Source organism: Melanerpes formicivorus, unplaced genomic scaffold (assembly GCF_026170545.1).
Source record: "Melanerpes formicivorus ecotype bairdi unplaced genomic scaffold, bMelFor1.0.p_v2 SCAF_45, whole genome shotgun sequence".
NCBI lineage: Eukaryota > Metazoa > Chordata > Aves > Piciformes > Picidae > Melanerpes > Melanerpes formicivorus.
Window position 1 is genome coordinate 803,049 of NW_027142397.1, and position 22,208 is coordinate 825,256.

The window sequence follows — 22,208 nt, forward strand, 5'->3', positions numbered from 1 at the left end:
CTCCAGCCCTGGGCTCAGCTGCAGCTTTGTGCTCAGCCCAGAGCTGCCTCTGGGGAGCCAAAGGCTGCTGCAGAGTGGCCCTGGGGAGGGGGCGGGGGGGGGCAGCAGGGGGGCAGGGGAGGGCTGCAGGGGGCAGGGGGGGCAGCAGGGGCCAGGGCCAGCAGCACCAACACCTTCTGTTCCGCTGGGGCTGAAGGCCAGAGGTGCTGCAGGGCTCAGCCACAGCCAACCAGAGCCCAGGGCAGGCTCCTCCCAGGCTCTGCTCTCCCTCTGCCTCTTCCCCCAGGGCAGCAGAGTTGCTTTGGGGAAGCCCTTTCAGATCCTCCAGCCCAGCCCCACGGCCAGGCTGGGGCTCACCCAGGGCCCTCAGCACCACAGCTCTGCCCCCCTGAAACCCCTCCAGGGCTGGGGAGTCAGTCCTGGGCAGCCAGGCTGCAGGGGGCCTCTGGCATCATTTGGTCCAACCCCCCCAGCAGAGCAGGGGCCAGGGCCTGGGCCTGGAGGCTGCCAGCATCCAGCTGGGGAGCAAACCCTGAGCAGTGCAGGCAGCACCCCCAGCTCCCAGCCCAGCCTGGACCCCTGCCCCAGCACAAACCACAGAGCCTGCCTGGGCTTCATGGAGCTTTATCTTGCACTGCAGCTAACAGAGAGAGAGACATGCAGAGAGCTGCCAGCTGCCCCAGCCCAGAGCTGCCCCAGCCCAGAGCTGCCCCAGCCCAGAGCTCAGCGAGGAGAGAGGCAAGAGACACCCCCAGCCCCCCCAGCCCCCTCCCCTCCCTTGCCCACAGCCCCCCAGCCTCCCCCTTGGGCTGTCCCAGCAGCAGAGGCTGTGCTGCAGCATCTGGGGGGCTCAGGCTGGTGTTGCCCTTCCCAGGAGTGAGCAGCAAGGGCAGGAGAGAGGCAGCACAACCCCAGGGGCACTTTACTGCCCCCCTGGAAGGGCAGGGAGAGGCTCAGCAGCTCTGGAGAGGCAGGAGAGGAGGCCCAGGGCCCCAGGCCTCAGCCTCTCCCTTGGCCCCCAGCTGCCCCCTGGGAAGTGTCACAGAGGGCTGAGTGCAGCTGCTGCAGGCTGGGGCCTCCTGCTCTGCTGCACACAGGACAGGTGAGGAGCAGCTCCTGCAGCTGCAGGCTGGGGTAGGGGCTCAGGGGGGGCACTTGGCAGGGGGCACAGCCAGGGGTGCAGCTGCTGCCCCCTCCCAGGGCTGGCTGCAGGGGCGCAGGGGAGGCCTCAGTTGAACTTAGCCTTGGAGAAGTCCATCTCTGGGTGCTGCTCCATGAACCTGCAGGGAGAGCAGGGAGCAGAGGAGCTCAGCAGGAGCCAGAGCTCTGCCTGGGGCTGCAGGCCTGCAGCACCAACTGCTGAGCTCCCTGCCGGGGGCGGGGCGGGGCGGGGCGGGGCGGGGCAGGGCGGGGCAGGCTGCTCACAGCCAGCAGCTGGCACAGGTACAGCTGGGGCAGAGCAGAGGGCAGGAGGGTAGCCTGTGACCTGCAGCTTGTCAGCTCCATGGCCATGGGGACACAGGGGATGTCTCCAGGGCTGTGCCAGGGACAGCAGGGAGCAGGTGCCAGGGGCAGGAGCAGGGAGCAGGTGCCAGGGGCAGGGAGCTGGTGCCAGGGACAGCAGGGAGCAGGTGCCAGGGGCAGGGAGCTGGTGCCAGGGACAGCAGGGAGCAGGTGCCAGGGGCAGGAGCAGGGAGCAGGTGCCAGGGGCAGGGAGCTGGTGCCAGGGACAGCAGGGAGCAGGTGCCAGGGGCAGGGAGCTGGTGCCAGGGACAGCAGGGAGCAGGTGCCAGGGGCAGGGAGCTGGTGCCAGGGGCAGGGAGCTGGTGCCAGGGGCAGGAGCAGGGAGCTGGTGCCAGGGACAGCAGCAGCAGGGAGCTGGTGCCAGGGACAGGGAGCTGGTGCCAGGGGCAGGAGCAGGGAGCTGGTGCCAGGGACAGCAGGGAGCTGGTGCCAGGGGCAGCAGCAGGAGGGAGCTGGTGCCAGGGGCAGCAGCAGGGAGCTGGTGCCAGGGGCAGCAGCAGGGAGCAGGTGCCAGGGGCAGCAGGGAGCTGGTGCCAGGGGCAGCAGCAGGGAGCTGGTGCCAGGGGCAGGAGCAGGGGGCTGGTGCCAGGGGCAGGAGCAGGGAGCAGGTGCCAGGGACAGCAGCAGGAGGGAGCTGGTGCCAGGGGCAGCAGGAAGCAGGTGCCAGGGGCAGCAGCAGGGGGCTGGTGCCAGGCTCCCAGGGAGGCTCAGCTGGGCTGGGGCTGCCAGAGCAGAGGGCTCTGGGGGTGCTGCACTCTGCCTCCTCTGCCCTGTGCTGCACCACAGGGCACAACCACAGCCCTGGGGAGGCTGCAGGCACTGGGCACAGCTGAGAGCAGCCTCTGCCCTGCTCCCTGCCCTCAGAGGCCACCACAGCACTGCCCCTTCCCATGGCACTGCTGCCTGCCCTCTGGGCACAGTGACCTTGCCCAGCAGCCAGGAGAGCCTCAGTGGCACCCAGCTGGATGTCACTGAACCTCCTCTGGCCTGACCAAAGTCTGAGCTTCCCTCCATGCCTCACCAGCCAGGCTGTGCTCCAGCCTGCAGTGCCCTGGCTGAGGGCTGCCCCCCCTGCTGCCAGCCCCCCAGCCAGGCATGAAGGAAGCAGAGCTGCAGCCCACACTGCTCAGCACCCTGACAGAGAGCTGCTGCTGCTGCAGGTAAGCCCAGGGGGGGTCAGGGCTGCTGGGTTCATTCTCCTGCCAGCCCTGAGACAGGACCTGGCCCACAGTTACCTCCAGACCTTCCCCAACGGCCTTGGGAGCTCCCTGGGCACCCTCCCTGCCAGGTGTGTGCAGGCCCCACAGAGCCATAAAGCCATAAAGCTGCAGGGGCCTGGAGGCAGCTGCCTGGGGCAGGTGTGGGGCAGGAGCCCTTATCTGGGCTGCTGAGGGAGATTAGGGAACAGGCAGAAGTGTGTGAAGGGTCAGCAGGGATCCCAGGCCCAGCCCCTGCCCCAGCCCCAGGCCCAGCTCTGCCTTCTGGACTCAGCTGGCAGCATCAGACACCTCCAGCCCCAGGCTCAGGCTTTCCTCTCCCCCCTCTGCCCCCCTGGGCTCAGGCACTGGGGGCTGGCCAGCCCCAGCCCAGCTGCAGAGGTGCAGAGGGGGAGGGCTGAGGGCTCTGCTCCTGTGTCTGTGGCAGAAGGGAAGGGCTGGGGGAAGCACATCCCCCAAAGCCTTCAGCCTGCCAGCCCTGAAGGGCTCCAGGAGAGCTGGGAGGCACTCTGTGCAGAGGCCTGGAGTGACAGGGCCGGGGGGGTGGCCCCAGACTGAGGGGAGGCTCTGGGCAGAGGCTGTTCCCCAGCAGGGGGAGGCTCCAGGCCAGGCTGGGTGAGGCCTGAGCAGGCTGGGCTGGTGGGGCTGTCCCTGCACAGGGAGGGCTGGAGCCCAGGGAGGGCTGGAGCCCAGGGCAGGGCTGGAGCCCAGGGCAGGGCTGGAGCCCAGGGAGGGCTGGAGCCCAGGGAGGGCTGGAGCCCAGGGCAGGGCTGGAGCCCAGGGAGGGCTACTCACTTCTTGAGGATGTCCTGCTTCTTCTGCTCATCAGAGGTGGGCAGCCCCAGGGACTTCTGCTGCTGGTCATACATCATCTTCTCCACCATGCTGCGGGTCTCACTGTCCAGGTCTGAGAGCTGCAGGGACAAAGCCTTCAGCACAGGAGCCCAGCCCCAGCCTGCAGCCCCTGCCTGCCTGCTGCCCCTGCCTGCTGCCCCAGCCTGCAGCCCCTGCCTGCCTGCTGCCCCTGCCTGCAGCCCCTGCCTGCCTGCTGCCCCTGCCTGCAGCCCCTGCCTGCCTGCAGCCCCTGCCTGCAGCCCCTGCCTGCTGCTGCCCCAGCCTGCAGCCCCCTGCCTGCCTGCCTGCTGCCCCTGCCTGCTGCCCCTGCCTGCAGCCCCTGCCTGCTGCAGACCCCTGCCTGCCTGCAGCCCCTGCCTGCCTGCTGCCCCTGCCTGCTGCCCCTGCCTGCTGCCCCTGCCTGCCTGCAGCCCCTGCCTGCCTGCTGCCCCTGCCTGCAGACCCCTGCCTGCCTGCAGCCCCTGCCTGCCTGCAGCCCCTGCCTGCTGCCCCTGCCTGCAGCCCCTGCCTGCCTGCAGCCCCTGCCTGCCTGCTGCCCCTGCCTGCTGCCCCCTGCCTGCCTGCTGCCCCTGCCTGCAGCCCCCTGCCTGCCTGCTGCCCCTGCCTGCTGCCCCTGCCTGCAGCCCCTGCCTGCTGCTGCCCCAGCCTGCAGCCCCCTGCCTGCCTGCCTGCTGCCCCTGCCTGCAGCCCCTGCCTGCTGCAGACCCCTGCCTGCCTGCAGCCCCTGCCTGCCTGCAGCCCCTGCCTGCCTGCTGCCCCTGCCTGCCTGCAGCCCCTGCCTGCAGCCCCTGCCTGCCTGCAGCCCCTGCCTGCAGCCCCTGCCTGCTGCTGCCCCAGCCTGCAGCCCCCTGCCTGCCTGCCTGCTGCCCCTGCCTGCTGCCCCTGCCTGCAGACCCCTGCCTGCCTGCAGCCCCCTGCCTGCCTGCTGCCCCTGCCTGCAGGGATTTCTGCACACCCCAAGCTAGAGCCAGCCCCAGCCCCACACCTCTGGAGCTCTGGGGGGGCTGAGCCATGTCCCAGCAGCACTGCTGCCCGTGTGGGGCTATGGTGCTGGGCACAGGAGCTGGGAGTGAGGATCTTTAGTCACAGATTCAGGGAGTGGCTTGGAAGGGACCTCAAAGATCCTCCAGTCCCAAGCCCCTGCCCTGGGCAGGGACAGCTCCACCAGCCCAGGCTGCTCAGGGCCTCATCCAGCCTGGCCCTGAGCACCTCCAGGGAGGGGGCAGCCCCCCTGCAGGAACCTGTGCCAGGCTGCCCCCACCCCTGCTCTAAAGAACTTCTTCCTCCTCTCCAGTCCCAGTCTCCCTCCCCCAGCTGAAGCCAGCCCCTCTCCCCCTGCCCCCCAGCCCTGCAGGCTCCCCCAGCTCTCACCTTGGAGTTCTCTGGGTTGATTTTCTTGGTGTTGATCTCGGGGTCTGTGGAGACCAACTTGCTCCACCACTCCATCTTGTTGATCTGCAGGGTGGAGCAGCACAACTGTTCTGTCCCAGCCCCAGGGCAGAGCTGCTGGGATCAGCCCCTGGCAGTGCCCAGCCCTCAGCAGCCTCTGCCAGGCAGCAAGGCTCTGGAGCTCCACAGGGCAAAGCTGGGAGCAGGGCAGAGGTCTTGCCTGGCATGGCACAAATGGGACTGCAAGCAAGCAGCTGCAGAGGCCCAGAGGGGACACAGCAAGGGGCAGAGGAGGCAGCAAAGCCTCTCCCTGGGTCACCAACAGGCTCCAAGCCCTGGCAGCTGCCCGGGGCCGACTCCCAAGGTGCCGAGTGCCCGGCACCGCCCTCGGCACCCCGGGGCCTCCCCTGGGCTCCTGCAGCGGCTCCCTGGGCAGCCCAGGAGGGTCTGAGGGCTCCTGGCCTCTCCAGCTCTACCTTCTCCAGGTGCACAGTGACTGTCTGGCCATCCTCAATCAGCCAGGAGCTCTCCTCCACCTTCACCTCGTTGAAGAGGTCTCCGTCGATCAGCGGGGGCTGCCCGCGCAGGCCGAGGCGCAGGCGGCGCCGCTGGATCTCCACCTGCACATCCTTCCCCTTCAGCCTGCAGCCCCCCCTGAAGGGCACAGCCAGCTGGGCCAGCATGGGCAGCAGTCAGCAGCAGTGGCCCCTGCCCCCCCTGCTGCCCCTCTGCTGCCCCTGCCCCCCCTCTGCCCCCCTCTGCCCCCCCCTGCTGCCCCTGCCCCCCCTCTGCTGCCTCAGCCCCCCCCCCTGCCCCTGCCCCCCCTGCTGCCCCTGCCCCCCCTCTGCCCCCCCCTGCTGCCCCCCGCCCCCCCTCTGCCCCCCCCTGCTGCCCCTGCCCCCCTGCCACACAGTTGCCTCAGCTGGAGAAGCCCCTCGGGAGCCTCTGGCCCCGGCCAGGCTGGGGCTGCACTGTGGCCCTCAGCAGCTCTGCCCCTCCAGGGGTGGGGATTCAGCCTCCCCTGGGGCAGCCTGGGCCAGTGGAGTCCTCTAGGGGAAGAGATTGCTCCTCATGCCCAACCTAACCCTCTGGCACAACCTGAAGCCATTTCTTCTTGTCCTGTCCCCTGCTCCCCAGCAGAGCCCAAGCCCCACCTGGCTCCAGCCTTCGGCCTCCTTTCAGGGACCAGCAGGCCTCCCTCAGCCTGCTCTGCTCCAGGCTGCACAGCCCCAGCTCCCTGAGCCTGCTCTGCTCCAGGCTGGGCAGCCCCAGCTCCCTCAGCCTGCTCTGCTCCAGGCTGGGCAGCCCCAGCTCCCTGAGCCTGCTCTGCTCCAGGCTGGGCAGCCCCAGCTCCCTCAGCCTGCTCTGCTCCAGGCTGCACAGCCCCAGCTCCCTCAGCCTGCTCTGCTCCAGGCTGCACAGCCCCAGCTCCCTCAGCCTGCTCTGCTCCAGGCTGCACAGCCCCAGCTCCCTCAGCCTGCTCTGCTCCAGGCTGGGCAGCCCCAGCTCCCTCAGCCTGCTCTGCTCCAGGCTGGGCAGCCCCAGCTCCCTCAGCCTGCTCTGCTCCAGGCTGGGCAGCCCCAGCTCCCTCAGCCTGCTCTGCTCCAGGCTGGGCAGCCCCAGCTCCCTCAGCCTGCTCTGCTCCAGGCTGGGCAGCCCCAGCTCCCTGAGCCTGCTCTGCTCCAGGCTGCACAGCCCCAGCTCCCTCAGCCTGCTCTGCTCCAGGCTGGGCAGCCCCAGCTCCCTCAGCCTGCTCTGCTCCAGGCTGCGCAGCCCCAGCTCCCTCAGCCTGCTCTGCTCCAGGCTGGGCAGCCCCAGCTCCCTCAGCCTGCTCTGCTCCAGGCTGCGCAGCCCCAGCTCCCTCAGCCTGCTCTGCTCCAGGCTGCACAGCCCCAGCTCCCTCAGCCTGCTCTGCTCCAGGCTGCACAGCCCCAGCTCCCTCAGCTGCTCCTGCCCAGCCCTGCCCCCCAGCCCTGGCCCTGCCCCAGCCCCTGGCTGCCCCTCTGGGGCTGAGGCAGCCCAGACTCACATCCAGCTCCGAGAGGGTCTGTGTCCAGCGGTACTGGGCAAGGTCAGCCCCGTTGCCAGAGTTGGGTTTGAGCTTCCCTTTATCCTTCTCATCTTCCTCTTCATCATCTGTTTCCTAAGCAACAAAGCTCAAGTGTTAAGCAAGCAGCTTGCCAAGGCTCTCCTTCCCTTGCCCCAACAGCTCTGGGGCTCAGCATCTCAGCTCAGGTGCAAGAGTTTGCTGCTCACAAGACCCAAGGGAGGCTTTGCTCTTAGAACTGAGAGGAGAAAGCAAAGCAAGCCCTGGGCTGGGAGCCTCTGGGCAGCTGCCAGGGCCAGGCTGGAGCCCCCCTCCCATTCCCAGGAATTCTCACAGCTGTCCTCAGATTGCTCTTGGCCTAAAGTCCCAAGGGCAGTGGGATCCCAGCAGGGCTCAGGCTGGAAGGGAGCTCAGAGCTCCTCTGCTCCAAGCTCCCCTCCATGCCCAGGAACACCTCTCAGCCAGACTCAGCTGCCCAAGGCCTCATCCAGCCTGGCACTGAGCACCCCCAGGCAGGAGGCAGCCACAGCCTCCCTGGGCAGCCTGGGCCAGAGTCTCAGCAGCCTGGCACTGAAAACTTCTTCCTCAGCTCCACTCTGACCCTGCTCTGCCTCAGCTCCAAACCCTTCCCCCTGGGCCTGGCTCAGACCCCCTCAGAAGTCTCTCTGCAGCCTTCCTGCAGGATCCCTTCAGGTGCTGGCAGCAGCTCTGAGCCCCCTGGAGCCTCCTGCAGGCTGCACAGCCCCAGCTCCCTCAGCCTGTGCTCAGAGCTGCTCCAGCCCTTGGCTCATCCTTGTGGCCTCCTCTGGCCTCTCTCCACAGCTCTGTGTCCTTGCTGAGCTTTTACCTCTTTGCTGGACTCCTGAGATTCTCCTTCCTCCTTGGAGCTGTTCCCTGGGACACCATTCAGCTGCCCCTGGGCCTCCTTCTTCTGTTCAAAAGAGAGGGACCAGGCTCAGCCCAGTGCAGCACTCTGGGCTGATGACACCAGGTGGCCTCAGCCTCTTCAGCTGAAGCTAAAGAGCAGGATTCAGACCTGAGGGGGAATTTTCAGCCCTCAGGGCTGTGCTAGAGGGAAGTGGAACAGCCAAGGGGAGCACTCCCCTGGTCCTCACACCCTGCTGGCTGTGGCAGAGGCTGCTGCTGAAGGCAGAAAGGTAAAGTGAGCTGTGTGGGAACCCCAGAACCCCAGCGGGGGGGGGCTGGAAGGGACCCCTGCAGCTCACCCAGCCCAGCCTCCTGCTGCAGCAGGGCTCCCCCAGCAGCCTGCCCAGGGGGGGTTGGAAGCTCTGCAGAGGAGACTCCACAGCCTCTCTGGGCAGCCTGCTCCAGGGCTCCAGCAGCCTCACACCAAAGCAGCTTCTCCTCATGTTGAGTTGAAGCTTCCTGGGTTCCAGTTTGTGTCCACTGCCTCTTGTCCTGCCAGGACAGCCCTGCCAAGGGCCTGGCCCCTCCTTGCCCCCCTGCAGCTGTTTGTAAACAGGCAGTGGTTAATGGCTAACCCCAGCTGGAAGCACAGCTCCTGCTGCAGCCTCCCTGCTCCACACAGCAGAGGAGGTGCCCAGGCCCTGCTCTCACCTGGTTGATTTCCAGCTGCAGCCTTTCTGCTTCCTCATCTGTCAGCTCCTTGATCCTGGGCTCCTTGGCCTCCTGCTTCTCCCTGGCCAGCCTGGCCGCCCGCTCGGCCCTCTCGCGCCGCTCCGCCTCCTCCCGAGCCTTCCTCTCCTTCCTCTCCCTCTGAGCCAGCTGGTTGTGGTGCTTGAAGGTGTCTGTGATCAGCTGGAAGCAGCACACAGGGGGTAACCAAGCGAGGGGAGGCAGCACTGTGCGCTGGGAGCAGCCCAGACTCGCTCCCTGGCTGGGCCTCTGCCCTGCACTCCCAACCCTGCTTCGCTGACTGCAAGCCAGAAGGGAGCAAACTCCCAGTGCTGCAGGGCAGCCTCTGTGGGGCAGCCTCTGTGGGGCAGCCTCTGCGGGGCAGCCTCTGCGGGGCAGCCTCAGCGGGGCAGCCTCAGCGGGGCAGCCTCAGCGGGGCAGCCTCAGCGGGGCAGCCTCTGTGGGGCAGCCTCTGTGGGGCAGCCTCCTCTGCAGGGCAGCCTCAGCAGGGCAGCCTCTGTGGGGCAGCCTCTGTGGGGCAGCCTCCTCTGCGGGGCAGCCTCAGCAGGGCAGCCTCCTCTGCAGGGCAGCCTCTGCGGGGCAGCCTCTGCGGGGCAGCCTCTGCGGGGCAGCCTCCTCTGCAGGGCAGCCTCAGCAGGGCAGCCTCTGTGGGGCAGCCTCTGTGGGGCAGCCTCTGTGGGGCAGCCTCCTCTGCAGGGCAGCCTCTGCGGGGCAGCCTCTGCGGGGCAGCCTCTGTGGGGCAGCCTCCTCTGCAGGGCAGCCTCCTCTGCAGGGCAGCCTCAGCAGGGCAGCCTCCTCTGCGGGGCAGCCTCCTCTGCGGGGCAGCCTCCTCTGCGGGGCAGCCTCAGCAGGGCAGCCTCAGCAGGGCAGCCTCCTCTGCAGGGCAGCCTCAGCAGGGCAGCCTCCTCTGCGGGGCAGCCTCTGCAGGGCAGCCTCTGTGGGGCAGCCTCTGTGGGGCAGCCTCCTCTGCAGGGCAGCCTCTGTGGGGCAGCCTCTGTGGGGCAGCCTCCTCTGCAGGGCAGCCTCTGCAGGGCAGCCTCTGCAGGGCAGCCTCCTCTGCGGGGCAGCCTCTGCAGGGCAGCCTCTGTGGGGCAGCCTCTGTGGGGCAGCCTCTGCGGGGCAGCCTCCTCTGCAGGGCAGCCTCCTCTGCAGGGCAGCCTCTGCAGTGCCCCAGGGCAGGGCCCAGCCACCTCCCTGGGCAGCTGTGCCAGTGGCTCCCCACCCTCACTGTGCACAGCTTCCTCCTGACAGCCAACCTACCCCTGCCCTGCTCTGGCTCCAAACCAGGGTCCCTCAGCCCCTTCTGAGCAGTCCCTGCCCTGCAGCCCCTGCAGCCCCTGCAGTGCAGCTCTGAGGTCTGTTGGGAGGACAAAGCTTGGGACTGCTCAGTGGCTTACACCCAGGGCAGCCTCCTACACAAACCTCTGCCTCTGACCTCCCTCTGGGCTCTGGTGGTGCTGCCACTCTGAAGGGCCAAGCTCTCCAGGCCTGAAGCCAGGGGCTGTGCTGCTCAGAGGGGAGGCTGAGTACACAGGCAGGGAGCCAGAGCCATTGCCCCATGCCTGATAACAGCACAGTGCTGTGCACAGCAGCACGTATGGGGCTGCAGCCTGCTCCCCAGCACAGCATGGCCACAGCCTGAGCACAGGACTGCAGCAGAGCCCTCCCCAGCTGGAGTTTGCAGCTGGTGCTTGAGGCAGAGCCACAGCAGGCTTGGAAGGGCCCCTAGAGACCATCCAGCTCTGAGCCCCTGCCACGGGCAGGGACCCCTCCCTCCAGCCCAGGCTGCTCAAGGCCTCATCCAGCCTGGCCTGGAGCACCTCCAGGGAGGGGGCAGCCAGGACAGGAGACATCCAGGGACAGGAGATGCTGAGGCTGCCAACAAGGCCACCCAGAGCAGCTGCCCAGCCCGCCCCCCCTGCCAGCACCGCAGCCCTGAGACAAAGGTGCAGAGCTGTGGACTTTGGGTTTCCTCTGAGCTGAGCAAACAAGGTAACTCAGGGTTATCAGCAGTGCAGTGTCTGTCACCGTTCAGTCAGGGTGGTTGGCACATTTGCTTTCCAAACAAGCCCTTGGCCAGAGCCTGCCAGCCCTGTGCCACCACTGCCACTGGAGGCGGCAGCCGGGGGGGCTCACCTCAGCCCTGCTTAGGGGTGAGTCTCATCAGCACCAGGGGCAGGCAAGTCTCAGCCTGGCACAGACCCAGAGGATGGAAGGTAGGGGACACAAAGGTTTGAGGATTTGGGGGTTACCTTCTCTGCTACTCCATCCTCCCCACCGGTGAAGAAATCAGTTTTGCGCCGCAGGAAGCTGAAGAAGGTATTGACCAGCTGGGGGGGAGGGGAAGAGAGCAGTGAGAGCAGCCCACCCCAGCCCACCCCAGCCCACCTCTGCTCCCTCTGCTCCCACTGCCTGCCTGTGCCAGGACCCCACTGACATCAGCCCCAGGAGCACTTCCCAGGGAATATGTCCAGAGGCTTCTGTGGAGACCCAGCTCCTGCAGTCCAGGCTTCCACAGAGGCCTTTGTGTGGCTTCCAAGGGCAAGCAATGGACTCCCAGGCCAGCGTGGAGGTCACCTGCAGCCCGAGCAGAGGCAGGAATTTGGGTGGTGTGTACAGCTGCATCCACACCCGAGATGAGTGGGGTTGGAAGGGACCTTAAACCTCATCCCGTTGCAAGCCCCTGCAGCCAGCAGGGACATCCCCAAGCAGAGCAGGCTGCAGAGCCCCAGACAGCCTGGCCTGGAAAGCTCACAGGGATGAGGCATCTCCCATCTCCCTGGGCAACATGGGAAGCCCCGGCTCGGCAGGAGCCGGGGGTGCCAGACCGTGTAAGGGACCCCTCGCAGCCCCTCCTCAGCATCACAGTAATTAACTGGCGCAGGCCTCGGCCGCTGCGGCGGCTCCGGGAGGCGGGGAGGGGAGGACACGTGCCACACGCGCACTGCCCGGAAAAGCCGGGACCTCGGGAAGGCCGGGACCCGGGGGGGCCGGGCCGTCCCCACCTCCGATCGCTCCTCCCGCTCCCGCTCCCGCTCCGCCTCTCCTTCCACCCCTCCCCGGGAATACAGGGAGGCTTCCGCTGCCCCATCCCGCGCCCGGCCGCGCTACCTCGCGCACGCCGCCCTGGTGCTGCTGGGCCATGGCCAGGAGCATGCCATCGAAGCGATCCTCCTGCTCCGCCGCATCCTCCGCGCTCAGCCCCATCCTGCTGCTGCCGCCGCCGCCGCCGCCGCCCCGGCCGCTCAGCCCCCTCGCGCCGGCAACCCGGAACCGGAAGTGGCGCAAAAGGAAGCGCACCGGCGCGCGCCTCGCCGCACCTGCCAATCCCGGCGCCCCTCCGCGCCGCTCTCTGCGCAGATTGGCCGCGGCCGCGTCCAATCCGCCGGAAGGAGGCGGGACGCCAGGCGCGGATTCGCGTTGCCATAGCGACCGCCGGGCCAGGCCCTTCCAGAAAGCTCGGCGGAGGGCCCCGAGCCCGGGGGGTGCCGGGGGGTGGGGAGCAGAGGGCAGGGCCGGGGCCCGCTCTGCCCCGCTGGGAGCTACAGGCCCGGGAGCCCCCGGAGCCCGCCCGGCTCGGTTGTCTCTCGGCGCTCCCCGCGGTGCGCGCCCCTTAGCGGGCCGAGGCTCGGCTTTAGACTCTCCCCGAGGCAGGAGCTGCTCCCTGGCTGCCACAGGAATCCCTCACCCTGCCGCCGGTCCCCAGGGAATCAGTGCCTGCAGCGGTGGAGACACAGAGTCACTCCGGTTGGGAAAGACCTCCCAGGACCTGGAGTCCAGCACTGCACTGCCCGGGGACCACATCCCCAGCGCCGGGCCCTGCCCCGCTGCCCCGGGCCCTGCCCCCCTGCCCCGGGCCCTGCGCCGCTGCCCCGGGCCCTGCCCCCCTGCCCCCCTGCCCCGGGCCCTGCCCCCCTGCCCCGGGCCCTGCCCCCCTGCCCCGGGCCCTGCCCCGCTGCCCCGGGCCTGCTCCTGAGCTTGACAACGCTTGGGGGGGAGCTGTTCTCCGGTGCAGCCCAGGCTTCCCCTGGTGCAGGCTGAAGACCTTTCCTCTTGTCCTGCCCTTGTTTCCCCCTCCCAGAGCTGCGCTCCAGACCCTGCCCTGGGCTTCTCAGCGCCTCGGCGTCCTGCTGAGGGGCGCAGGACTGAGCCCCGCAGGGAGGTGTGGCCTCGCCAGCAGCTTCCCAGTTCATTTCTGCTGCTCTGGAGACAAATCCTCGATCGTTCCCGGTGAAAGGCAGAACTTGCCCTTTGCCCTGCGCCGTTTCCCGGGGGAGAAGTGAGCCAGAGGCCACGGCCGGGGCTGCACCCCGCAGCCTTCCTCTTCCTCACCCCAACAGCCTCCTGTCAGCAAGGTTAAGCAAACAGCCTCTGATAAAGCCACTTCCAGGTTGCTCTTTCCAAGGCCGCCGAAGGCAGGCCCCAGACAAGTGCCCTGTGTGTGAGACAGCTGCCGGTGCCAGCGGGGCCTTGGTGCCAGGGTACAGCCCAGGTTAATGACCCTGTTGATACTGCTGGGGTGATGGTGATAAGATGCCCAACCCACAGCCCCTGCCCGCCGCAGCCCCATTGAGAAAAGCTCGGCTGGAGCCCGCGGGGCACAGCCAATGGGGGCAGGGCTGCCCGGGCTCCGGCAGCCGGCGCTGCTCCATGCCAGGCGGTCAAGGCTGCCCAGGGGTGGTGCAGCGCTGACCCAGCCCTATAAGAGCTGCTCCCAGCCGCCAGCGCCGCTCGGGCAGGGAGGAGGATCGGGAGCCGGCCCGGGGCGCCTGGGAGAGGGTTTGGAGCTCTCTCTGTCGCGGAGGCTGCAGCCCTGCCATGAGCAGCAGCAGGGCCATGGAGTGCGAGAGGTGCCAGTGCCGCGGGCAGGACAGGCACACCGCCATCCTCTACAGCCTGCTCAGCCAGAACCTCAGCCAGGGCCGGGCCGGCCGCGGGCAGGCCCCGCAGGGCTGCCTGTGCCAGCAGCGCCGCACCGTCTGCCTGCGCACCCCCCGCGCCACCTGCCAGGCCGCCGCCAACGTCCTGGTCAAAACCATCAGCTTCATCGGGAACCTCCCTTCCTTCCACCTGCTGCCACGAGAGGATCAGCTCCTGCTGCTGGACAGCTGCTGGGTGCCCCTCTTCCTGCTGGGGCTGGTGCAGGAGATGGTGACCTTCGAGGTGATGGAGACCCCAGCCCCCAGCATGCTGAAGAAGATCCTCCTGGATGGGCAGCGCCAGCGGCAGGAGCCCGAGCGGACGCAGCCCACGCTGGCTGCCGTGCAGCGGCTGCAGTGCTGCCTCAACACCTTCTGGAGCCTGGACCTGAGCCCCAAGGAATATGCCTACCTGAAGGGAGCCATCCTCTTCAATCCTGGTGAGTGCCCAGGGACCTCTGGAGCTCACCCAGTCCAAGCCCTGCTCCAGCAGGGCTCCCCCAGCAGCCTGCCCAGGGGCACAGTGCCCGGGGGGGGTTGGAAGCTCTCCAGAGGAGACTCCACAGCCTCTCTGGGCAGCCTGCTCCAGGCCTCCAGCAGCCTCACACCAGAGCAGTTTCTCCTCATGTTGAGGTGGAGCCTCCTGGGTTCCAGTTTCTGCCCAAAGCAGCCTGCAAACACAGTGCTCTGGTCTTGGAGACCATCAGCATGGGCAGGACCAGTCACCTGAGCACTGGCCATGTCCCCACGCACCAGGACACAGCGGGGGGGAGGCCAGGGTGGCAAAAGCCAGAGCCCTTTGCCTGCCCCCCAGGATTTCATGACTCCCTCCCATAAAGGGCAGCCCTGTGACAGCTCTGTCTCATTAGCACTGGGCACATCTCATTAGCTGGACCTCAGAGACCCTGTTGGCGACATAGGGAAGGGGAGGGGTGGGGGGAGACACCCAGGACTGCTTTCCAGCCTCCTTCATCACTGGCTGCCCCCCCGAGCCTGACCTGGAAAGGTTGCAGGGATGAGGAACCTGCAGCTCTCTGGGCAGCCTGGGAAGCACAGGGACGGCAGGGGCCGGGCTGCCAGACCGCCCAAGGGGCTCCTCCCCCCGGCCCAGGCTGCTCAGCCTCCTCTCTGCTTGCAGATGTCCCTGGGCTGAGGGCCTCGCTGTACATCGAGGGGCTGCAGCGGGAAGCGCAGAGGGCGCTGCAGGAGGTGCTGAAGCCGCTGCACCCCGAGGACCAGGGCCGCTTCGCTCGCCTGCTGCTGGTGGCTTCCACCCTCAAGTCGATGCCTCCCGCCCTCATCACCAACCTCTTCTTCCGCCCTGTCATCGGCAACGCCGACATCGTGGAGCTCATCGCAGAGATGCTCTACGAAATCGCCGGGGGGCAGCTGGCCCCCAGCCTGCCCGGGGCCTGCTGAGCAGCCTCCGGCCCCGGGGGCGCCCCCCGCGGCCCCGCCCGCAGCCGCCGCACGGAGCTGGGCAGGGGGCATGCGGCGAGGGCGGCCCCGGACCGCGCAGGGAGCTGCGCCTCGGCGGGGCTGGGGCCGCAGCCAGGCTGCTGCAGAGCACGGAGCCACAGCTCCAGGTCAGCTTCCCAGCAGCTCCTGCTGCACCCCTGCTGGTCTCCGTGCCAGGGAGCGTCTGCAGCCCGGCGCAGCCCGGAGCAGCCCGGAGCAGCCCACAGCAGCCCGGAGCAGCCCAGCCTCCGGTGACTGCTGGCAGCTTGGCTCCGTGGTGCTTAGGCCCAGGGCAGCACAGGGCTTGGGGAGATTGCTCCCTGGGATCAGACACTGTGGATCAGGTCTGGGTGAGGTCCTGCTCTGTTGTGCTCATGAAAGCTCCTCCTGAGGCGCCGAGAGGGCTACAGCCCTGAGTCTCCAGGAGGGGCAGAGCCATCCCTCACTCCCTTGCCTGGGTTGTGCTGTTCCTCTCTCTGAAACCCACCGGGATTTCCCCCAGAGCAAGCAAATCACAGCACGTGGGGTTGGAGAGGGCCTTGAAGACCAACAGCAGGGCACATGAAGAGCACATCACCTTGAGCTGGGGGCCTGCTTCTGCCTGTGTGGAGCCCAAGCTGAGTGCTGCAGTGCTGATCTGAGCTGCTTTGGTGGCAGAACCGCATGGCCCTGCCTGGACTGAGCCAGGAGCCCACCTGAGAGCTTTCTCCTCCTGCCTGCAGCTCCTGCCAGGAGTCTGTGTCAGTATTTTCTAAGCCAACATTTCTGTGCTCTGTATATAAGATAAAGTAAATTATTTCTTTTGTAGTAAATGTTTAGCCTGCTGGAAGGTGCTGCTGGAGCTGCTGGTGGCTGCCAGGGGATGGGGGTAAATTCCGGGGGGGGCTGTGGGGAAACAGACCTAAAGCCTCCCTGTTTGCCCTGCCTGGCCCAGCTGCACAAAGCCTCCTGGGCCACATCCCCCAGGGAAAACGCCCAGCACCCCAGGGCAGGAAGGATGGCACTGCCAGGCTGCCCCCTGCCTCCTGCTGCTGCTGGAAGGTGCCAGCAGCTTCCCAGCTGACCTCAGCCCCGTGACTGCTTTTCCACCTGACTCACCAGATGATTCCCACAGGCCCGGGGGCAGCCCCGAGCCCGCCGCGCCCTGCCGGCTGCGTGAGTCAGGGCACACGGGGTGCCAGCAGCCCTGCTGCCACAGGCACCTGGGCACAGGGCACAGCTCCCAGGGCCTCCCCCTGCCACCAGTCCCGCCGCTGCCTGGGGACGGGGGGCGCTGCGGGGTCCCCTGCCCGGGAGGCTCTGCCCTTGAGGCAGGTCTGAGACCATGGGCACCACCCAGCCTTGGGACTTTAGCCCAGGGGCTGAGCTGCAGCGGGGCACAGGGAGCCAGGACCCCGCCAGACACCCCCTGCCGCCCCCAGGGCTGTGCCTCCCGCCTCAGCCTGGCTGTTTCCAGAGCTGGTGATCCCCGCGCAGCTCCTGGCTGTCTCCATGGCTTGTGACACATCTCCAAGCCTGCCCACCCCCAGGGCGTGCCCCGGGACCCGGCTCCTGCTACCCCCCCTCCCTGCGCCCCCCCCGGGACCCGGCCACCTCCTGCTACCCCCCTGCCTGCACCCCCCCGGGACCCGGCTCCTGCCACCCCCCTCCCTGCGCCCCCCCGGGACCCGGCTCCTGCCGCCCCCCTCCCTGCGCCCCCCCGGGACCCGGCTCCTGCCGCCCCCCTCCCTGCGCCCCCCCGGGACCCGGCTCCTGCCGCCCCCCTCCCTGCGCCCCCCCCGGGACCCGGCTCCTGCTACCCCCCCTCCCTGCGCCCCCCCCGGGACCCGGCTCCTGCCACCCCCCCTCCCTGCGCCCCCCCGGGACCCGGCTCCTGCCACCCCCCTCCCTGCGCCCCCCCGGGACCCGGCTCCTGCCACCCCCCTTCCTGCGCCCCCCCGGGACCCGGCTCCTGCCACCCCCCTCCCTGCGCCCCCCCGGGACCCGGCTCCTGCCACCCCCCTCCCTGCGCCCCCCCGGGACCCGCCCCACCCCGGCCCCTCGCTAAGCCCCGAGCCAGGCTGCAGAGCGCCGAGCCGCCACCAGGCGGCGCCCTCCGCGCCGCCGTCCCCGCGCCGGGGCCAAGATGGCTGCGCCCGGCCGCAGCGCCGCCGCCGCCGCCGCCGCCGCCGCCCGGTACTGCCTGGTGAGCGGCATCCCGGCCGCGCTGCGCTCCGCTCAGCTCCGCGCCTACTTCAGCCAGTTCTTGGAGGCCGGAGGCTTCCTCTGCTTCCACTACCGGCACCGCCCGGAGCGGGCGGCGGCGGGCGGCGGCGGGGAGGCCCCGGCGGCGGCGCGCAGCTGCTCCTGCCTGGTGGCCGTGCGGCCCGGCCGCCGCCGCCGCTTCCTGCGCATGTACTCGGGCAAGCGCTGGGTCGGGCCCGACGGCGCCGCGCTGCCCGGCCGCTGCCTCATCCGCAGGGTCCGCGTCAGCCCCGGCGCAGGTACGAGCGGGCCCCGGGGGGCGGCGGGGGTCGGGCTCCGGGGGGCGGCGGGGGTCGGGCCCCGGGGGGCGGCGGGGGTCGGGCTCCGGGGGGCGGCGGGGGTCGGGCCCCGGGGGGCGGCGGGGGTCGCGCCTCGCCTCAGCTCTTGCCTTGGAAGGGCTCGGGGGAGCCGCTGGGAGCCGCTGGGAGCCGCATCCCGCCCCCGCGAGTGGCGGCAGCCAGCCGGGGGGCGCAGGGTGGTTTCGCCTGGTGGAGTTTCGCTGCTGTGTTACATTGGCTGCCGTGGAGCCGCAGATTGCTTTGGCTTGGGAAAGCTCTCTGAGACCAGCAGCTGCAGCCAGCAGCCACCACAGCCACCAAGCCCTGGCCCCAGCTGCCGTGGCCACAGGTTTCTGGAACCCCTCCAGGCATGGGGACTCCACCACCTCCCTGGGCAGCCTGTGCCAGTCTGCTGCTCTGGCAGCATCTCCAGCCTGAGCCTCCCCTGGCACAATTTTAGGTCATTTCCTTTCCTTCTATCACCTCAGACTCGGGAGGAGACCAACCCCCACCCCACTGCCCCCTCCTTTCAGGGAGCTGTAGAGAGAAAGGAGGTTTCCACTCAGCCTCCTCCAGACTTAATGAGGCAAGGAAAGCTGGTCTGGGATCTGCTTGTGCCCCTCCTGCCCGTGAGGACCCTCGTTTATCCCTCCCTGGTGGAGTGCCTGTCCCTGCAACACCATTCCTTGTCCCCCCCAGGCACAGAGGCAGCGTCCAGCAGCGAGGAGCAGACAGCCGCCGGGGAGTCTGTCACGGAGGCAGAGCTGAAGCGGCTGCCCGAGCTGAACCCCCCCTCCTTCATGCCTTATGGCAACGTGGGCACCCCCCTGAGAGTGTTCCTGGAGCTGATCCGGGCCTGCAGGCTGCCCCCAGGCATCATCAGGAAGTTGCAGCTGCAGTTCCCAAGGACAGGCTCCAGCCGCAGGTATGGGAATGTGCCCTTCGAGTACCAGGGCTCCGAGGTGGCTGCAGAGGAGGAAAGAGTTTACACTGCTGCAGGGGATGAGATCACAGAGGGAGAGGGGCCTGTGGCAAGAGCTGAGCTGACTCACCCAGCCAGTGCTGAGGAAGATGAAGAGGGGCAGGAAGAGGAGGAAGAGGAGTCACGCTCGGATGATGTAAGTGGATTTTCCCAGCGCTGTCCAAGCGCAGCCATCAGAGCTGTGAGGCTGGGAGGGCTGGCAGCACCCAGAGCTCCTCCTGGGCCTGGCTGAACAGGGGCTCAAAGTAGGCCTGGGTTCACCTCTTGGTGCACTGAGCCCCTTGGTGTGGGCTTCAGCCTGCTGGAGCTGCTTGGCCAAGCTGAGCTGGTTGCAGGGCTTGAGCCCAGAGGGTTTGGTTGGTGTTGGGCCCAAAGGGTTTGGTTGCTGTGGAGCCCAAAGGGAGCAGAGCTGCAGGCTGGTGCTGTGGGAGCAGATCTCAGCCCTGCTGCCTGGCAGATGGTCCCAGCTCTGCTTTCCCTTGTAAATGAGGCAAGCAGAGGCTGGGCAGCACAGAGCTGTACCAGTGGCTGACCTGGAATGCTCCTGGGAGTGAAGTTAGTCACTGAGAGAAGTGGCTTTAGGGACAAAAGGCTCCTGGCAAACTGGGCTGGACAGGCTCTCCAGGGACTGCCTTCTTGCCTCCACCTGCCAGACGCCTGTCTGGCCTCTTCCCTCAGCCCTCTGTCATTACAGGCAGCACAGTCCTGGGGCAAAGCCATCCCCGTTCCCTGCTCCAGCAGAACTAACTGAGCTGCCAAACCTCTGCTGCAGTCTTCTCCCATCAGGCTTCCCCTGGCAACAGTGGACACAGAGAGCTCTTTGTTCCCTCCCTGACAAACTTTGTTAGTCAGTCTGTTCTTCTCCAGACTAAACAGACTCCTCTGGAGCTTTCTCCCAGGCTGTTTCCTGCCTCTCTAAGTCATTCTTTTGGCTGTCCCTTGCTTAATGTCTTCCTTGGAGGGCTCTGCCCAGAGCTGGGCAGGCAGCAGTAAAGCTGTCAGCCTGGCCTGTGTCTGTGCCAGCCAGCTGCTTGCCTGCACCTCCACACAATCTGCCTGGGGATCAGCTGGAGTGGAATTAACTTGTGGCTGGTGCTGACTTGGTGCCCAGCAGAGCTGCTCCTTAAATGGGCATCTGGGCACAGGGCCCTGGGCGTGACGTGAGGCTTCTCACCACCTCCCTGCTGACTCTCAGGATGGCATTAGTCAGGGGTGAGGTCATGGTGCCAGTCATGTCAGTGCCTGAAGACAGCAGGCTGGGACCAGCTCTGTTGACAAAGCTCTTTGGGAGGGACGGCGCCAAGATGAGCCACGAGGGTCAGGGCAAGGGGCAGCAGGCTGGGTGCTGGTGGTGCTGGCACCCAGCCAGGCTGGGTGCTGGTGGTGCTGGTGGTGCTGGCACCCAGCCAGGCTGGGTGCTGGTGGTGCTGGTGGTGCTGGCACCCACTCTCCAGTACCCCCTTTGCAGGACAACGACACCTGTGAGGAGTGGGAGCGGCACGAGGCCCTGCACGAGGATGTGACCAGGCAGGAGCGCAGCGAGGAGAGGCTCTTCGAGGAGGAGATTGAGCTCAAGTGGGAGAAGGGAGGCTCTGGCCTGGTCTTCTACACAGATGCTCAGTACTGGCAAGAGGAGAATGGAGGTAACTGTGGTGTCTGTGTTCTGAGCCACAACCTGACCCCCTGGAGCTGGGGGCCCAGCCCTGCAGGGAAATCAGGAGCACCCCCATGGGAGCCTCCCCCAGCTGCTGCAGGCACCTTGCCATTGCTCTTCAGCACAGAACCTGCACCAGAGCCCCCCAGTGCTCCTGCTGCAGCCTGTGCTGGGGGCTTTGGGGAGGCTCCAGCAGAGATTCCTTCCCATTTCCTTAGGGAAAGCAGGGAGCTGGGCCTCCAGCAGCCAGCTCCTCGTGCCAGACTGCCAGAGCCATCACCAAAACTGCTGCTCTGCTTCTCTTGGCAGACTTCGATGAGCAGACTGCGGACGACTGGGACGTGGACATGAGCATCTACTATGACAGAGGTACCTGGGCTGAGCCTGCTGCAGGGGGAGCAGGGGAGCTGTGAGCCTGCTGGGTCTGTGCAGTGTGGAGCTCTGGGGCTCTGCCACCCTTTGAAAGGGGCCAAGCCCTCAGTGCACCTCAGATGAAGTTTTTCTTGTCTGGCAGTGAGAGCTGCCAAACAGAACAGGTTCTGCTTCCCTGCTGCCTGCCTCTCTGGGCAAAATGAGGGCAGCAAAGTGCTGTCCTGAGCTGTGCTGCTCTGAGCCTCGCTCCTTTCTCCCCAGATGGAGGGGATAAGGACGCTCGGGACTCGGTGCGGATGTGGCTGGAGCAGCGGCGCCGCAGCGGCCTGGAGGGAGGCTCTGCCCCAGGGCAGATCGGCAGCTTTGAGAGGTACACCAAGGTGAGCTCTGCAGGGCACAGCACAGGCTGTGGGGTGGTCCCTGGGGGATGTGGGTCAGGAGGAGGAGAGGTCTTGGGTGTGGGGAGGGGGCACAGGTGGAGATGGCCTTCGTCCAGCAGCTCTGATGGCTTTTTCCCCTCTCCCAGGGCTTTGGCAGGAAGCTGCTGGAGCAGCAGGGCTGGACGGAGGGGCAGGGGCTGGGGAGCAGCAGCTCTGGAATGGCAGAAGCTCTGGACAACGAGGGTCAGAACCCCAGATGCAAGAGGGGACTGGGGTGAGTGCCCACCCCTGCCCTGCCTGTGCGCAGAGCCTCTGCCTGGGGGAGCTGGGGGGGTCCCAACTGCCTCAGCAGCTCTGACCCAAATGTTTGCTGCCGCTCCAGGTACCATGGGGAGAAGCTGCCAACCTTCATCAGGGTGAAAAAGCGCCGTGAGGATGCTCCCATCCTCATCTCCACCATCTATGATGACCCTGACCCACAGGACAGTGGGGACCAGCTGCTCAGGCGCCAGCCCCCCACCGCCATGAAGTACAGGCAGAGTATGGCCTTTGTGCGGGCGTCCCAGGGGGCTCTGCAGAGCTCTGGGGCCAGGCTCACTGAGCCCAGGCACACTGGGGCCAGGCACACTGAGCCCAGGCACACTGGGACCCAGGCTCACTGAGCCCAGGCACACTGAGCCCAGGCTCACTGAGCCCAGGCACACTGGGGCCCAGGCACACTGGGGCCAGGCTCACTGGGACCCAGGCACACTGGGGCCAGGCTCACTGAGCCCAGGCACACTGAGCCCAGGCTCACTGAGCCCAGGCACACTGGGGCCAGGCACACTGAGCCCAGGCACACTGGGACCCAGGCTCACTGAGCCCAGGCACACTGAGCCCAGGCTCACTGAGCCCAGGCACACTGGGGCCCAGGCACACTGGGGCCAGGCTCACTGGGACCCAGGCTCACTGAGCCCAGGCACACTGAGCCCAGGCACACTGGGGCCCAGGCACACTGAGCCCAGGCACACTGGGGCCAGGCTCACTGGGACCCAGGCACGCTGAGCCACACAGCCTTGCTGCTGCTTCTGCTCCTCACCAGCACAGGCTGGCTCCTGGGCTTGGCTTTGGAGCAGGGTTTCAGATGTTTTATTTTTGGAAGACACATTTGTGACAAAAATTGCTTCAGTGACTCTTTGTCCTCTAAGCTACTAAGATGCTGAGCAGCTCTGTGGGGAGCAAAGGCTGAGAGCCCTGGGGCGAAGAGCCTGGAGAAGAGCAGCCCCAGAGGGG

General features: G+C 67.5%; 3 protein-coding genes across 4 annotated transcripts; 2 read left to right on the forward strand and 1 right to left on the reverse strand.

The window, feature by feature from the left end:
- Positions 1 to 610: 610 nt before the first annotated feature.
- On the reverse strand, positions 611 to 11,928 carry NUDC (nuclear distribution C, dynein complex regulator). The gene is made up of 9 exons (XM_068159090.1): positions 11,761 to 11,928; positions 10,902 to 10,979; positions 8,611 to 8,811; positions 7,880 to 7,963; positions 7,015 to 7,128; positions 5,462 to 5,656; positions 4,968 to 5,051; positions 3,537 to 3,655; positions 611 to 1,280 (listed from the first exon to the last, which is right to left on the reverse strand). Exons 1-9 carry the CDS (start codon positions 11,854 to 11,856, stop codon positions 1,229 to 1,231), a joined length of 1,023 nt encoding a protein of 340 aa, XP_068015191.1. The 5' UTR covers positions 11,857 to 11,928; the 3' UTR covers positions 611 to 1,228.
- Positions 11,929 to 12,051: 123 nt separating this feature from the next.
- On the forward strand, positions 12,052 to 15,855 carry NR0B2 (nuclear receptor subfamily 0 group B member 2). The gene is made up of 2 exons (XM_068159099.1): positions 12,052 to 14,008; positions 14,707 to 15,855. The coding sequence occupies exons 1-2, from the start codon at positions 13,468 to 13,470 to the stop codon at positions 14,985 to 14,987; spliced, it is 822 nt and encodes a 273-aa protein (XP_068015200.1). The 5' UTR covers positions 12,052 to 13,467; the 3' UTR covers positions 14,988 to 15,855.
- A 1,281-nt stretch (positions 15,856 to 17,136) lies between these two features.
- GPATCH3 (G-patch domain containing 3) lies at positions 17,137 to 22,095 on the forward strand. 2 transcript variants are annotated; one of them, XM_068159059.1, is made up of 8 exons: positions 17,137 to 17,509; positions 18,248 to 18,666; positions 19,999 to 20,173; positions 20,494 to 20,553; positions 20,818 to 20,936; positions 21,083 to 21,210; positions 21,319 to 21,528; positions 21,559 to 22,095. In XM_068159059.1, the coding sequence occupies exons 1-8, from the start codon at positions 17,152 to 17,154 to the stop codon at positions 21,596 to 21,598; spliced, it is 1,509 nt and encodes a 502-aa protein (XP_068015160.1). In that variant the 5' UTR covers positions 17,137 to 17,151; the 3' UTR covers positions 21,599 to 22,095. The 2 variants fall into 2 exon arrangements, with proteins under 2 accessions (XP_068015160.1, XP_068015159.1); XM_068159058.1 differs by having other exon boundaries at positions 21,319 to 22,095.
- The last annotated feature ends 113 nt before the right edge of the window (positions 22,096 to 22,208 follow it).